Source organism: Lonchura striata, chromosome 1 (assembly GCF_046129695.1).
Source record: "Lonchura striata isolate bLonStr1 chromosome 1, bLonStr1.mat, whole genome shotgun sequence".
NCBI lineage: Eukaryota > Metazoa > Chordata > Aves > Passeriformes > Estrildidae > Lonchura > Lonchura striata.
In genome coordinates, this window is record NC_134603.1 from 107,808,153 (window position 1) to 107,823,308 (window position 15,156).

Here is a 15,156-nt window from a genome sequence, read left to right on the forward strand (position 1 = left end):
CTGAACTTTTCATCGCTCTCCACAACTGCCCGAGGGGAGGTTACAGCCAGGTGGGAGCTGAACCTCTTCCACCTCCTTCATGGCCTGAAGCTGAGACCAGGGAGATCTAGATTAGATATTAGAAAATTAAAAAATCACTGTTAGTGTGGTCAGGCATTGGAATAGGCTGCCCAGGGAGGTGTGGAGTCCCCATCCCTGGAGCTGTCGAAGAGGTGTCTGGGTCTGGCGCTGGGTGATGCAGTTTAGCGGTTTAAGGGTTCCAGCGGCAGCGCTGGGTTGACGGCTCGACCTGATGATCCTTAAGGTCGCCGCCGGCCTTGACGACTCCATGATTCCGTGTCAGCAGGAGGTCGCTGTACAGACCCGACGCCGGGCTGCAGACGGCAGCTCCGCGGCCGCCCCGCCGCCCCCCGCCCGCGGGGCCGCTCCCGCCGGGCGCCGGCGCGGGGCGGGCCGGCCCCACGGCGCAGGGGCGGTGCCGGTCACGCGGGCGCGCGGCGGCCCCGCCCCGGCTCCGGCGGCAGCGGCGGCGGCGGGGGCACCTGGCGCCCTCCTCGGGGCTCCTCGTCGCCGGGACAACCGGGATCGCCGCCGCCGCGCCTCTGCCATGGTGAGGAGCCCGCGGCACGGCCCCACCGCCCGGCCGCCGCGGGCTGGCCCGGCCGCCGGCGCTCCGGGCAGGCAGCGAGTGCCGGCCGGGCCGTGCGGAGCGGCCCCGGGGCCGGGCGGCTCAGCCCGAGGCGAGGGGGGCGGGCGGGGAGCGCGGGGCGCGGATGCGGGGCTGGGCGTGCGCCCACCCGCGCTGTAGGTGAAGGGGAAGGGCAGCGTTGTCTGTCCCTCTGTCTGCCCCTCTGTCTGTCTGCCTGCCTGCCCGGAGCAGGTGGGGCCGTGCTGTCCCTCGCTGTGGCACATGCCTGCGTGTCTGTGGCGAGGTGTGACGGGCGCCTTGCCTCCTCCTCCTGCCGTGCGGCGCCGGAGCAGCCATGGCAGAGCTCTGCCTGGCGTGTGACGCCAGTCAGGTGTGTTGTCCGCCCGGAGAGCACAGGACGGATGGTGTGTTTATATGGGTGTGTAAGGCGGCCGGGCAATGATGAAGGTGTGTCGTCCCCCTTGTAAAGTCGAGAGAAAAAGCCAGGGCGTGTGCCGGTGCACAGGGCAGGGATGGGGTGTCATCGTGTGGATGCACGGGATGCTGGGTTTGGGCGCTGTGCTGTATCCTTATGCATGTGCGGTGACTCAGGGTGTGGCCTGGGATGTGTGCAGATAGCAGATACACAGTGACTCTGTGTGTGTCTGCTGTGATTTGGGCTTCGAGTATGGTGTGTTTGTGTTGTGGCAGAGATGTGACATTCTGTGCAGGGCCATGACATGGCATCGTATGTATGTAGTTGTGTCTGCCTAGTGCTGTCTGGTACGGGCTTGTTCCTGTGTGTATATGTAGTGAATACTGGGTGTGGCATAATCTATGGGTATTTTTAAAGGCATGTATGCTATGGGTGTGGCAAGGATTATCTGTAGTCCTGTACGTAGGTAGCAGATTTAGGGATGGTATTTTGTGTGTACAGAGCAGCAGTGGCTTGGGTGTGTGAGCATGTATGGCTGTGAAATGTGTGCACGGATGCATTTGTAATAGATTTGAGGAGTGAGTGTGGCAGGCACAAGGTTTGTTTCACCTGTATGTGGGGATGGCACGACATGGAGTACATGTATGAGGAGGGCTGCAGTGGAGGAGGAAGAGCAGCTGTGGTTTGCTCTGTGGGGAGAGCATGTGGGGATGTGACACAGTACGTGTATGCCACGAGTGGCAGGGTAGAGATGCATCAGATGTTTCTGAAAGGAAGATGACAAGGCAAGCAAGGGGGAGTGTGTAGGGACAGGCACAGCATGCTTGGAAAGATGATTGGTTTGAGCCCTGTTTTCAATTACAACTTAGTTGTCTGATGCCTTACTGCTTCACAGTGATAGTTACAATGATAGATGCAGCACGAAGGCACAGTTGCTGGCCTTTCCCACATGAGGAAGTACACGGTGTGTTAAGGCAATCACTTCATGTGTATATTTACGTGTGTGTAATGATAGTAGGTTTTCTGAATCAGGTTCTGGGGATGCGGAGGGAGCACTCAGCCTCACAAAAGGAAGAACCTGTAGTGTTGCAACTTTTCATCCTTTACATGAAGGGTTATTCCTGCACTCTCTTCCCCTGCACATAGCATCCTGTTCCTTCCAATACTAGCCTGCATGTTCTGAAGCCAAACAAATCAACCTTGAAAATTTAAATGTGAGGTGGAATAAAAATACGGATACACTGTGCATGATTGCAGTATGCTTCTGTGTAGAATCAGTTTGGATTTGGCTTGCAAAGGTCTTAGGATGTATCTGTTGCTACAAGAACAAGTAAAGCTCCATTAATGAGGCTGTGGATGGTGTAGCATGGTGGAGTGATTGTGATGTGGTTCAGGGACATGTTCTGCTTCACATTAATATTCCGTCAGAGAAGATGCAGTATCTTAAGTCAGTTGAATAAAATGGATTTATCTCATGTTCTAAATTTAAGATAGACTACAGACTGAAAAACAACTAACCAAATGTTTATAAACTGCACCAGGGGAGGTTCAGGTTTGCCATATGGTAAAATTTCTTCACTGAAAGGGTTGTTAAGCATTGGAATGGGCTTCCCAGGGAGATGGCAGAGTCACCATCCATGGAGGTGTTCAGGAAACTACTGTGGCACTTAGAGCTATGGTTTAATTGGCCATATGGTGATATTCGGACAGAGGCTGGACTCAATCTTGGAGATGTTTTTCATTCTTAATGATTCTGCTATTCTATAAGTAAATATTTTCCATTCACCGGATTCCAGGCTTGGAGATTTTCTTTGTGGTCCATTTTGGCATTCCCAATGAGATACCTTTAACAATCTAAACTCAGCAGACATAGAATCTGTGAAGCAGCATTGGTGCTGTAATTGCAGAGGGGAAATCTCAGAAATTATACCACCTGCTCTGCAGATTCTTATATTGGGCAGCTTCTTAGTTGCACTTGACAGCTGTTAAGCTGTTAAACACAATTTTTAGAATTATTTTAAAATTTTTCAAGTATTTTATTCAATGCATGCTTGTACTTGAGTTTTTCTGTCTTATAGGGTTAGTCCTATTCAAGTTGTTCTTTCCTTCTTAATTCTTCATAGCTTCATAGAATTAATTTTGAGCAATTAACATCAGACCTTTTAGTACAGGGAATATCAATGTTCGTAAAAATCAGAAGGACTATTAGCTTACTGCTTGCTTATTTTACAACAGACTGGATTATTTGGTCATCCTAGTTAAAATGAGGGCTAACAAGGGGCTAGCAGATGTGGAAAGTTACTAATAAAAGTCAGGTTTTGTGTGAAGCACGACAACTATTTTTAAGTAGGTGTAGAAAAGTAGTACTAGTCTTGGCACTGTGACAATATTGATCTGAATCCCAGCAGAAGGCTACACATTGACAGTATTTCAGCTGTTTCATCATTTGGAAGCCAGAATAAATGCATTAATTTAATGTAAATTGTTATCAACTGGTAATTCTGGTAGTCTTTCTGTTGAATTACTGCAGTGTCTACCTGCCACGGCCCCGGGCGGGTGGAAGGGTCTGGCTGGCACAACCCGCGTGAGGCCGCGTGGCCGCCCCGTGAGCGGCACCTCAGGGAGAATCCTCTGCCCCTGATGGTGCTGAGCGCTGCTCGTGGGTGCGCAGCTTGGGCAGCTCTGCACGCTGAGAGGAGGTGAACAGATGAGAGAGGACACTTGCATGCCAGCCCAAAGAGTTCTTTATTTCCCCAGGTGGGGCAAGAAAGGTGCCCTCGGTGTGGGTGCAGTGACAAATGCCAAAGAAATCAGTGATTACAGCAACCTAAGTAAGGGGTAGGTGGACAGGGGTGCAAACCTGTCTTGCCCAATGGGGATAAACCAGAGAGGGATACAGCAACCTATGATAATGTAACAGGGGGTACAAGGTACAAGGTCAGGGGACAAATAGAAAAACTAAACTCAAGTGATTGATACAGAAATTTCTGGAAGAAACAGAGGGTGGTCATAGGATTGACAACCAAAAGGGTATAAACAAACTCAAATTGATGGAGCCAAATAAGGAGAAAACAGGGAGAGGTGAGCAGATTGACAGATAACTGGGGAGCCAAGTGGCGGGAACTTTTGGGGTAAACAACTTGGATCAAACCAACTGTAAGGGGACAAATGGGGGAGCATAAAGGCTAACTAACATTGATAAATCCAACTGACTAAATCAAACCACACCGCAACAAATAGAAATGCACACAAGTGAGATATGCTGAGCAGAACAAAACCAGATGACATTGTGACACCAAGAGTTCTCCCTCAAGCTAGTTTGCTAGTTTATACAATAGCCACAACATCCACACATCCACTTGCATTCTTTCTAGTAATCTTTTTAGGAAGGTGGTCCATATTCTTCATATGGATCTACCTGCTTTTATTTTCTTTTTTCTTTTTTTTTTTTTTTTCTGGCTTTTGTTTTGTTTTAACCCCTCCGTGTGTTTTAGGACAATGCAAGAACTGTTAAAATTTCTCATCATACTTGACCTGTGTATTTTGGGTGACTTGATGCGAATAGAGTTTAAGTCCAGCTGTTCCCCTAAGCTTTTACAAAACAACTTTCCCACTTGAACTTTTAATGTAGAGTGGGATGTTCTTATTCTTTGTAAAGCTCCTGAGAAGGAAGATTGTAAACACAGAGAAAATCAGATTTGCACTCTTAAAAATGCAGAAAAACATATATATGAGTCATTAAAAGTGTATAATGATGAACTTAAAATTCACTACATACTGGTATCTCCTCTGTCAAGTCCATGTTTTTTCAGGATCAATAAATTACTTGTATGTCTCTCAAAGCTTAAACTAATTGTTCTTGAGACTGAAGAACAAATGGTTTGTAAAGAACACACATTTTTCTCAGCCTATTTTTTTTTTTTAAATGTACTATGAATGTCTGAAAATCTGTGTATATAATACAATTGTACAACACTGCATGAAACCACATGGATTATTTTTGTGACAAAATTAATTATAATGCAACTGCAGTCCCTGTGAATTATTTTGTGGTGGAAGCTGCCTTAGATTCTATTTCAGTATGTCTCTGTAGAGTCTCAAAGTTACCTGAGTGGTCAAAGGAAAGTATCTTTCTCAGGTGTTTTGAACTTAGGCTTTTGCAACTTACATTTGGGTGTTTGATGCTTAAGGAGAGATTTGTTACATACCTGGTCAAGGAAAAATAAACACAGGATCTGTAAATGCTTAATTTTTGCTGTCTCAAATGACCTCCCTCTTATCATCCACCCCCACCCACCTGAACCAAAACAGAACAAAACCCATCCAAACAAAACTACAGCATGAATTTAAATGTTTAAAATGGGAGTCAAATAATTTCTGTTGGGTACAGGGAGGTAATGGAAGTGCAGCAACAGTTGATGCAAGGTCACCTCAGCTGACACAATCAACTACAGCCAATTTCTTGAGGGATTCCCCCTGGCTTTTTATCTTCACATTGGAGGAACCACTGCTAGAGGAGGACTGTAAATTTGCCCTTTTCTGTACTTGCACATTTTTGACTGTTTGGAGCTATGAACTCCTGCTGTGTAGCCCACAAGAAAGTACTCAATATTTGGTATCAAGCTGCAGCACTCAAAATATTTGCCTTAATTCTTGTTATACTCTTCTTTTTTATTCCATTGCTTTCCTGTGTTCTCCTTGGTGGGCAGAAGGAAACAGTAAATTTGGTTTTCATTGAATTTTGCTGTTCAGCTGGTTACCCAGTATGTTCTGTAAATTTAAATCAAGGAGACAAGGACATAATAAAATCTGCATAAATGTGAAACTCTACCAGTATGTCAAGTTTGTCTGTCTTCAGAGGTTGAAATTGAGGTCAGAGCTTCACGGAGAAAAGGCATTTCCATATCATAGCTTGATGTTACATGGTAGTTATATAAATATTAAGGGGCAGTATGTCTAAGTATGCTTGCAGACTATTTTCAGAACTTCTGAAACAAAAGTATCAAGATAATTTTATTTCTGCAGAAATTCAAGAAACATACATTTTGGCAAATACTGAATGTCTAGTTTCTCTTCTAAATCTCAACCTATTACCTTTCTTGAAACAGCTGGAAAAAGATATTTTGGAAATGCTACTATGATGCTATTTCCTTTGAAGTCAAGTGTAATTACTGCTTGTAACCATGAAGAGGTACCTGATTTTGTCTTTTATAATTGAACGCTTTTATTAATAATGCATTACATGTATTGCAGCTTTTATTAATTATGCACTACATATATGACATATGTAGCCACAAAACAGATTTCTTGTTTATTTCTTGCTCATTTTCTAGGGAGATTTGCCTTGCAGAGATTTGCCCTTCATAGTAAAGTTTTCATGCTCAGTACCAGGAAAAACCTCAGTTCTGGTGTAGTGCTTATGAAGCAGATCAAGCACTGCTTTGAAATGGTTTTGTAGAAACTATAGAGCCATTCCTGCAACAGACCGTACCTTTTATGTCTCAAATGTGTTTTTGAAGAGCAGTTACGGAGCGGGAGGATTCATACTCAAAATTTCTGTTTCACAGTTGCTTAGAACAAGAGTTCTGACTTCAACCATGCAGTCAGTACTTAAGCTGTGATTTCATTTACAGTTTGAGCTAAGTGCAGTAAAAGAAGAATTGCCTTTCTGAATATGGGATTGCGTGACTAGAGGGAGGACTCTGTCAGTTCAAATTAGAATGGTGCAAATTCCTGGGGAAATGGACTTGCAGAAGAATCTCTGTGTGAACACTCCGGGAGGATTGCAGGTCTCTGTTGTTGTGCCATCAACCTGTTAGTTTATGTGCTGATATTGAAGACTGGGAATAAAACTTAGCCATATGTATGTCAGTAAAAACAGCTATATATAGACGTGGGGATTCAGAGAAGTTTTGATAGGTATTCTCCTAAGGGCTCTGAATGTGGATTAAATTTGGATGGCTGAAACGACATGGCTATCCCTAGGCAAATGTTGCTACATTGAAATGAATGGGTACTAACTTTTCTCCTGGACTGATTTTGTTCAGGAACATATCATGTTCGGAATTCCTTTGAGAACATGTATTTATAGCGTGATTCTACAAAATGGCGTGACACCAGCTGGATTATTTTTGTGATTACACAATTAGTAATTTGAGCACACAGTCCTTGTAGATGTGATGGAGGCTACCTTAGAATCTTCTCCAGTATTTTTGCTTAGGGTCTCAAAGTTACTTGAGTGGTCAAAGAAAAGAACCTTTCTCTGGTGTTTCAAACTTAGGCTTTTGCAAATTTGATTTGAGACTCTGCTTGATGCTTGAAGAGGGATTTGTCATTTACCTGGTCAAGAAATACAGAATCTGTATGATGTATAATCAACATTGTGAGGGGCTGCTTTGTACCCTTGTGATGAGTTACAGGCAACAACTGCTTCGTCCATCTGATTTTAATTTCTGCCATTTTCCTATTAATTAATGGGTCTGTTGCTTTCCGACACATAAAGATGATGATATGGGTTTCCCCATCTTTCACTTCAAAGTACTTTACACATTGGACTGCTAATTAAGTGATTTATTTTAATTTATTTTTTTTAGGAATGATGTTTAAATGCATCATCACATACTGCTTGGAAGGGTATAATCTTAAAAGACAAGTAATGGATAATTATCTGAAAAAGGAGATGTTCAGTCATTATTTTTTTTAAGAGAAAGCAAATTGAAGGAAAGATTTGCCAATCAGTATATGACTAACAGCTGATGAGGATAAAACTTCGTCAGACCTGTTTTTTCAGCTGTTTCTCTGCATATGTTTAAAGAATATATGGGGATACAATTAACAACTTATTCCAAATTTCTTAGTGTTTGTATGGTAGTTGTTGGATTTTTAATTTTGTTTCTTTTTCTTTCCTGATCTGAACTAGTCATGGAAGATTAGGTAAGGAGTAGTTTATTTTTCTATGTGGTTTAGGTTCGTTCTGCCATCTCTGGTAGTGGTTAGAACTAGATGCCTTGAAAGGCAAATGTGTGCTGGGTGCACCTGAACAAAGGGTTAGTCTTCCATGTAGCTCCTATCTCAGAGTAGCTTAGGGAAAGTAGAGCTTGCATACCTTTTTTGCCAATAAAGTGTAGTGCCTCTTTCTTTTAGTGAGGTATTGGATTGAACATAATGTTTTCTGCCATGCTGGCTACAAAACACCAGTTACATGATACAAGTATTGATGAAATGTTATCTATCAACTGAATTTTAGGCCTGCAAGTAATAAGGTCAATCACTAATCTGCAAACGACTGGATTTCCCCTTTCTAACAAGCAAAAATAAGAACTATAACACTGGAGTCAGAGGATTGCAGTCTCTTTGGTGACTTAGTAGGAGAGGCTGAGTCTTGCATTGGGGTATGGGCATCACAGCTAATAGGTCAGGTTAACCTTTAATACGGCTTTAATACCGTGGCTGCTTGCAGGAATGAAGCTGTACTCTTTGAAAGGCTTGAGTGGTGATTTCCAAATATGTTGTTGGCCCTTCAGAAAAGCCCACTGGAAGGGTGATGAGAGCTGTTTGAGCAACTGCGAATGGCCTGGTGTGCTCGAGGCAGCAGGAAAGGCAACCTCCAAGCACCTCCTGCTCTGCACTGGGAGGTGCTTGAGTTGGAGCAGCCAGGGGCCTCGAGGTAAAGTTGTGCAGCTGTGGACATCAGTTGTGCAGCAGCTCTGAAGTTCACAAGTGACCTTGTGCTGACCTTGTTCCTAGTAAGAACAGGGCCTTAAGAGCCAGGCTGATGCCCTTCAGTAAAATGTGAATGATGTGGTATGAATACCAGTGCTGGCAAAACAAGAATGATGGCTTTTCTGGAAAAGAATCAAGCAGCAAAGTGGGCAGTGTGGCCAGCTGCTTCTGCCTGGAAGGTTTTATTATGTTAAACAGCACTTATTCTGGGGAAATTTTAAAAGCATTATGGCCCTTATAAGCAGCCTTAGGTCATTGGAAAGCATGAAGGAAAATCAGAGAGATGTGCTCAGGTGCATTTGATCTTCTCTGAAGGTGAGCCTTAACTCTTTAAGATGACCAGCACATTAAGAACAGAAGTATTTGATACGAGGTGTTGCTTTTGTTCAGTCAATTTGTTGTCACAGTATTAGAAGAGAAAATACTGCAAGGAAAGACTAGTGCAAAAGAACCTGGGGGTATCTGGCAGCCAGGAGGAAGCTGTAAGGCTGCTGAAGACCATGTCCTGGGCTCTAGTAGTGTGTGTCCAAAGGGAAGAAAATGTTAGCTACCACAGTAGGCCAGGAAGGCTGAATTTTAAAATTCACAAAGGCATAGCCTGAGCCAGAGCAAGGTGAACAGCTGGAGCATAGGAACAAGAGCCTGCAGGGTAGACAGTGTCTGTATGTTGAAATAAAAGATTTTGCCAGTCTGTCTCTACTGTAGACAAGCTTGGTTCAAGATGGGATTGCATTTCAAGGTTCATTTTGGTGTGTTATAATTTTTATTGATTATACAGAAAGTTTTACCATGGGTTCTAGTTTAGCAGCAGTCCTGTGTCATCAGTTGTTGTGTCTTTGATATCACTTACTTCAGTTCTGTTGGCAATGTATATCCTGTCTAACGCTCCTTTTGTTGCCTGGATACGTTTTGCCACTTGCATGGTGTTAAATGGTTCTGCCTGTCTGATGCATTGATTGTACGTTTCTGGAGGAAGCTCTAGCTAGCAGCAATTCCCTGAGCATTTGAGAATTTTATACACTTGTGCTAGAGTGTAACATGGGATAATCTGAAATTTATGGTAAAGGAATGTTGTTTTGCCTCTTCTTTTTCCTCCATTTTTATGAGGTATTTAAATAGAGAGATTTTTAGGATGCCGTTCATTACTTTAGTTTGCTTGTGAGCTGCTCCAGATAACAAAGCCAATTGCTTTCAATACCATAGCAAAAAGAAAATTGCACAGGCAACAATTAGGTGTCTCAATAGAGGAGGAGACATATGCAGCAAGCTGGGTTTTGTGTTTGGCAACAAAAATCTGCACATCAAGGCACTGAATAAAACTTTAATTGTATTTTCTCTGGATTTTCTTTAAAATTTGATTTTACCATGACTATTACTGCATGGATAATACTTAATAAAATTGTTCTTGCCCGTGGATACCTGAAAGAGTTGATGCTTTACACATACGGCTGTATTTACAATTGAAATAGGATGTGGGCTCTGTCGATCATAGACAGGAATGAAATATATTGATTTAATTCCAGCCTATTGTCTCCTTTGGTGAAAATGACCCAATGTTGGTTTTTTTCCTGAATTGATAAATACTTCAGTCTTGTTTTCAGTATATATGCCTTTTGCTGATGCTCTTTAGAGTCTTTCACGCTTCTTCTTCCCCAAACCTACTTTTGCCCATAATTTCTTTAGCATGCTACTAAGCAAGGCTATTTTTGAGAGTCTGGGTTTTTAATAACTTTTGATTTGAGAAGTTGACAGGTTCAAAGTCCTTATCTACTCTGATTTCAGTGGAAATTAGGCACATAAATATCTCAGTGGAGCTGAGCCATAATGGATGAGCTGCTACCAAAACTGTTTCATCTGTTAAGAAAATAGTCCTCTTCAATAGAGGACTGAATGACAACTGAAATTGCATGCTTAAAAAAATATAAGTAAGGACTATCACCAAAATTAGTAGTATAACCTTATTTTGATCTTCAAGTAACTATCAGAAAGGACTTCTTTGTCTCTTTAATTCTGGTGAAAACAGGAGACCCTTATCACTAGCTGTTAGATCTGAAGAGATTAATGTGGTGCTTTCAATGGTGGCATGCTAAGTGTGGTGTACCAAGAAGTTATGTTCTAGGGCTCATGGCAATTAGTCTGTTTAATAATATGGAAAGGGAATTCAAATGGGGAGATTAACCTTTCTGGGTTTCACAGATTTACACAACGGGTGCTTTGTTTATATTATAAAGAGATATTTAAAAACGTAGTTGCTAAAGAAATCAAATGTAAGAAACTATCAGGTAATTTTTAAAGAAAATAGTCCCTTTTTACCAATCTTCCAAAAGTACAGTGAAATACCATGAGAGTACAATCAGTTAATTACCAAGAGATTACCAAGAAAGATCAGTTAAGAAACGTAAGAAATGGCTCAAGATTCAAGTAACAAGGAATTACAGTTTTCTCTTGTGGATTTTGTTTTGTGTTATTTGTCCCTGCAATACTTTTAGAATTTGGAGATCTTTTGTAACTCTTCTTGTGTTTACAGGAAACTTGAAACTGGTTTTATCGTAACATCTATTACATATGTTCAGTTACATCCTTTCTCCTTGTGCACAGATTTTTCTGTTGTATTTGGGGATTTTATACAGTTAAAACCATACTTTTGTATTGTTTGAGATACCTTATCATTAATGCAATTAAACTTGCTACCAAATACAAAAGCAAAGAGAGGAGAAATATTCTTTTTACATTCAGGGTATTCTTTATTGTTATTTTGGATTACTGTGTACAGGTATACCGAGGGCATGTCCTTGTCAGAACGATATGTAAGTAAAGAAAAAAATCATATTTGACAAGAATAATATTGTTACAGTGATCAGGCACTTCCTTAACTGAATGTTTTTGGGAGGTTATGTAATAAAAATTAAGTAAAAAGTAAGAAGAACAATACATGAATGTACTAGGGTTCTTGCTTCATTAATGGAAGTTTTAAATCATCAGAAACTGTTCAAACAGTTAATATATTGTCATTTGTACCTTCTGTCTTCTTTCTCTGCTTGCATGCATTTGAAATCATGTTACAAATGTTTATATAGAAATTTACTACTCCAGTTGTCCTGTGTCTGTTCTCTGTTAGGGGGGAAACTTATTGAGGAGCCTTTAAAGCAGCCCCTCTCTTCTTCAGAGATGCAAACGCAATATGGCTCTAGAGGCTAATAAACTTTTACAGAGTAAACCAATGCAATAAAGAGACACTTTCATTTTTCTAGACGTGTTTATTCCATAATAATAATACGTTATTATATGAGAAATGCTGCTAATGAGTACGAGAACACACCAAAGTTACTGTTTGAGGGAAAACAGCTTTGGATGTGTTTGTAGCCTCATCTCTGGGAGGTGTAGCAGGTGTGGTACTTTGGTGGCTGGGCAGGTCACACGCTTCTTGTAGTATGTAGTAAAAGCTGTGCTTTTTCCAGTTTTAACTGGGATTCCTAAATTAACAATATTGATCAGATAAGCTGTCATGTATTCAAAATCATTTGTCCATCCAACTTTAAAATATTCTTACATAAATATAAAGATTATAAGCCATTGCTGGTTTGGTTGTAGGTTTGGCTTTTCAGCTTGGCCTCAGCAGGACAATGCTTACTACTGTGCTGTGATTTGTGGTGAATTCATTTCTGTTTATAAGTAGTTGGAAATACTGTTTAACACAAAAAAAGAGCTATAATGCATGCTCAGGTCTTTAGAGCAATTTGCCTCACACCTTACTAACTCAAATTATGTGTTATCCTTACACAATGAACATGTATATATATATTTTTATGTGTGTGTGTGTATCTCTATATGTATATCTCAATGTTTCTGTATACTTGGGAATCTGTGGGGTAAAAAAAAGGATAATTAGATTTTTTTTTAATATAGGCAGAGTGACAGCACACATGTAAACTAGTAGCAGTCTGCAAAGAAGCTTTATTTAAAAATAAATGCTTTTGCATATATGTGTCTGCTAGATGATGTAACTTTTGAGGCATTATCTGCAGCTATGGAATAATTATAAGTTAAAAGAGGATTTTTAGGCCTGTGATATTGAATGTTCAGATTGTCAGCCAGAATTAATGAGATCTAAGTTAACTTGTCTGTTTTGCCACAGACTTTGAATGCTGTCTTGGAGGTGATGTCCTTTTTTTTTTGTGATTTATGTTCCTAACCTGCAATGCACAGGAATATTTCCTTAGTTAACTCTATAGTGATCCTAACTTCTATGAGGATGGCATATATGCCCCTTTTTTCTGAGTGAGTTCTGCTGTAAACACAATTAGGCACACCAACTGTTTCTTAAAAACAAAATCCCAATATATGCTATTGTTTTCAGGCCCCAAGCTGCAAATTTTGAGTAACATAAAATAAAAAAATGGCACACATGTGGTTAATTCATAAACCTATGAGTTGTCATAGTCAGAATCAGTCAACCAGTTCTAAAAATGTCATTGATGTACATGGTATATTTCAGCCTAAAGGCTGAAAATAGCAGCAGCAATGGATATTGGGTATAAAACAACCAGAGTAAAGCTGAGCCTTTGGTCAGCCATGTGGAGCTGCTTAAAGACAACGCCTCTGAAGGAGCTAGAATTGCCCAATTGAAATATATGTTCATGGTAGTTTTATGCTTCAAATACCTGTAGTCCCCAGTCTGTGAATAAATATCCTGCTCCAGTTGCTGAAAAAGGAAGCTTGATTAAACTTGTCAGTCCTTTTGAAAGTTGACAGCTTTATTGTATTTAGCTGTGTGGATAGTGGTACACAGAGGTAGTGGATGAAGAAATCTGTGTCAAAATTTAAACAGTAGTATGCAGTTAAACTTGAAATCAGTCTAGGATGTACTGGAAGAGAGAAAAGGTTCTTGGCAGCAGCCAGAAGGTGGTTCAAATTTTCAAATTTTACAATATTTTTTGAGGAGATATTTTCAAAATTTCCAGGTGTGTAATTTTTACAGTCTCCCTTCTTTTATGAAGACAGAGCCAAGCTTATCTTTGTCTTTTCTTTTCTTCCTCTGCTTTTATGGACCTTTTTTCTTTTTTCATTTTTTTTAAACAAGAAGCAAAGAGTTTCCAAGTATTCAATGTGTGTGAATAGTAGGATGAGCAACAATACCCTGATGTCAGGAACAGCATATGATTAATAAAATGAGAAGATTTCTTCCAGTTGTTTTAATGTTTTGTGTGATTTTCATGTTTACCTTCTAGTGTTCAGAAAACTCATCTGTTTTGGATCCTTCTTCCTAGTTTTTTTTGTTTCTGGCATTATTGACAGCAAATGAACTCCCTAAAGCTCTTCTCTTAACACACAAAATGATTGCTTGTGACTTTGACATCTTCCAGTGTTTGCCATGGTTCCTTAAATTCCATTTCACCTTCTGTTTTGTTTAGTGCTGCGTTCTTGTGGTAAAATTTCTCAAACCTAAATATTTAGACTAAGTTGTAAACCTGGTCAACATCTTTGTTTAAGTCTTTTTATGTAGCTGTTGACTACATAGCCGTAATATTGTCTGCTTTTTTCCTTGGGTGTTTTCTTTTAGTCTCTCTCTTTTTTTCCCTCTTAGGATATGTATTTATAATATGAAGTTTGGGTGAGAGGTATTTTGAATTTTTCATGAAGCATTTCTTGACCTGCTTACTTTGCAGTTGCTGCCCTGTATGTTGCACTAAATTCTTTAAACATGCAGATAATTATATTTTATCCATATTCACATGCCTGGGCCAAAGTATTTGCACTGTAGACAGTGAAAGGAGGGACCTGAATAATTGGGAAGTGTCCAGTTTTGATTTTTTTTGTAATGGGACAGTTTTAGGACTGTGCAGCCAATGTGTGTTGTACATGTCTTGCTTGAAGTTTCCCTACTGCTTGAAATACTTTGTGCAGTGTAATTGTGCTTACTTCATAATTATTAAGTTGCTCCACAATTTCTGTGTGGTTAAATTAGCACTAGGGAAGAGCAGGTGTATATGGGGGTGTGGCTTTGTTTTGTACATTGTAATAATTTTATACTATTGACAACTGACATGTTGAAAACTTTATACTAACAGTGATTGAAGAGAATTAAGCACCTAAGTAGAAGGTGAATAGCCTCTTTAGAAGATGTTTTTCATGTTGGTTTTTCTTTCTGTTTCTAGGTTTTCTCAAATAATGATGAAGCCCTTATTAACAAAAAACTACCCAAAGAACTTCTGTTAAGGTAATTCTACATAACATTTTAAGGAGTAAAAGCCTGAGGATTGTATGCTGCTTATGTGTCTTACAGGCTATCAAGTACTATTCATTTTTTCTTAAATCCTCTTGAAATAAATAACACACCTGATTTAATTATTGGAATTTTTGTGCTTGTTGC

At 40.6% G+C, this 15,156-nt stretch overlaps 1 protein-coding gene across 1 annotated transcript in view; it reads left to right on the forward strand.

Annotated features, from left to right (window-relative positions):
* Window positions 1-504: 504 nt before the first annotated feature.
* FBXL2 (F-box and leucine rich repeat protein 2) overlaps window positions 505-15,156 on the forward strand; it is a 51,731-nt gene continuing 37,079 nt past the window's right edge. The window contains exons 1-2 of the mRNA XM_021546266.2: window positions 505-610; window positions 14,942-15,003. Coding sequence (XP_021401941.1) covers window positions 608-610; window positions 14,942-15,003 — 65 coding nt within the window. The 5' untranslated portion in view covers window positions 505-607. The remainder of the gene's footprint in view (window positions 611-14,941; window positions 15,004-15,156) is intronic.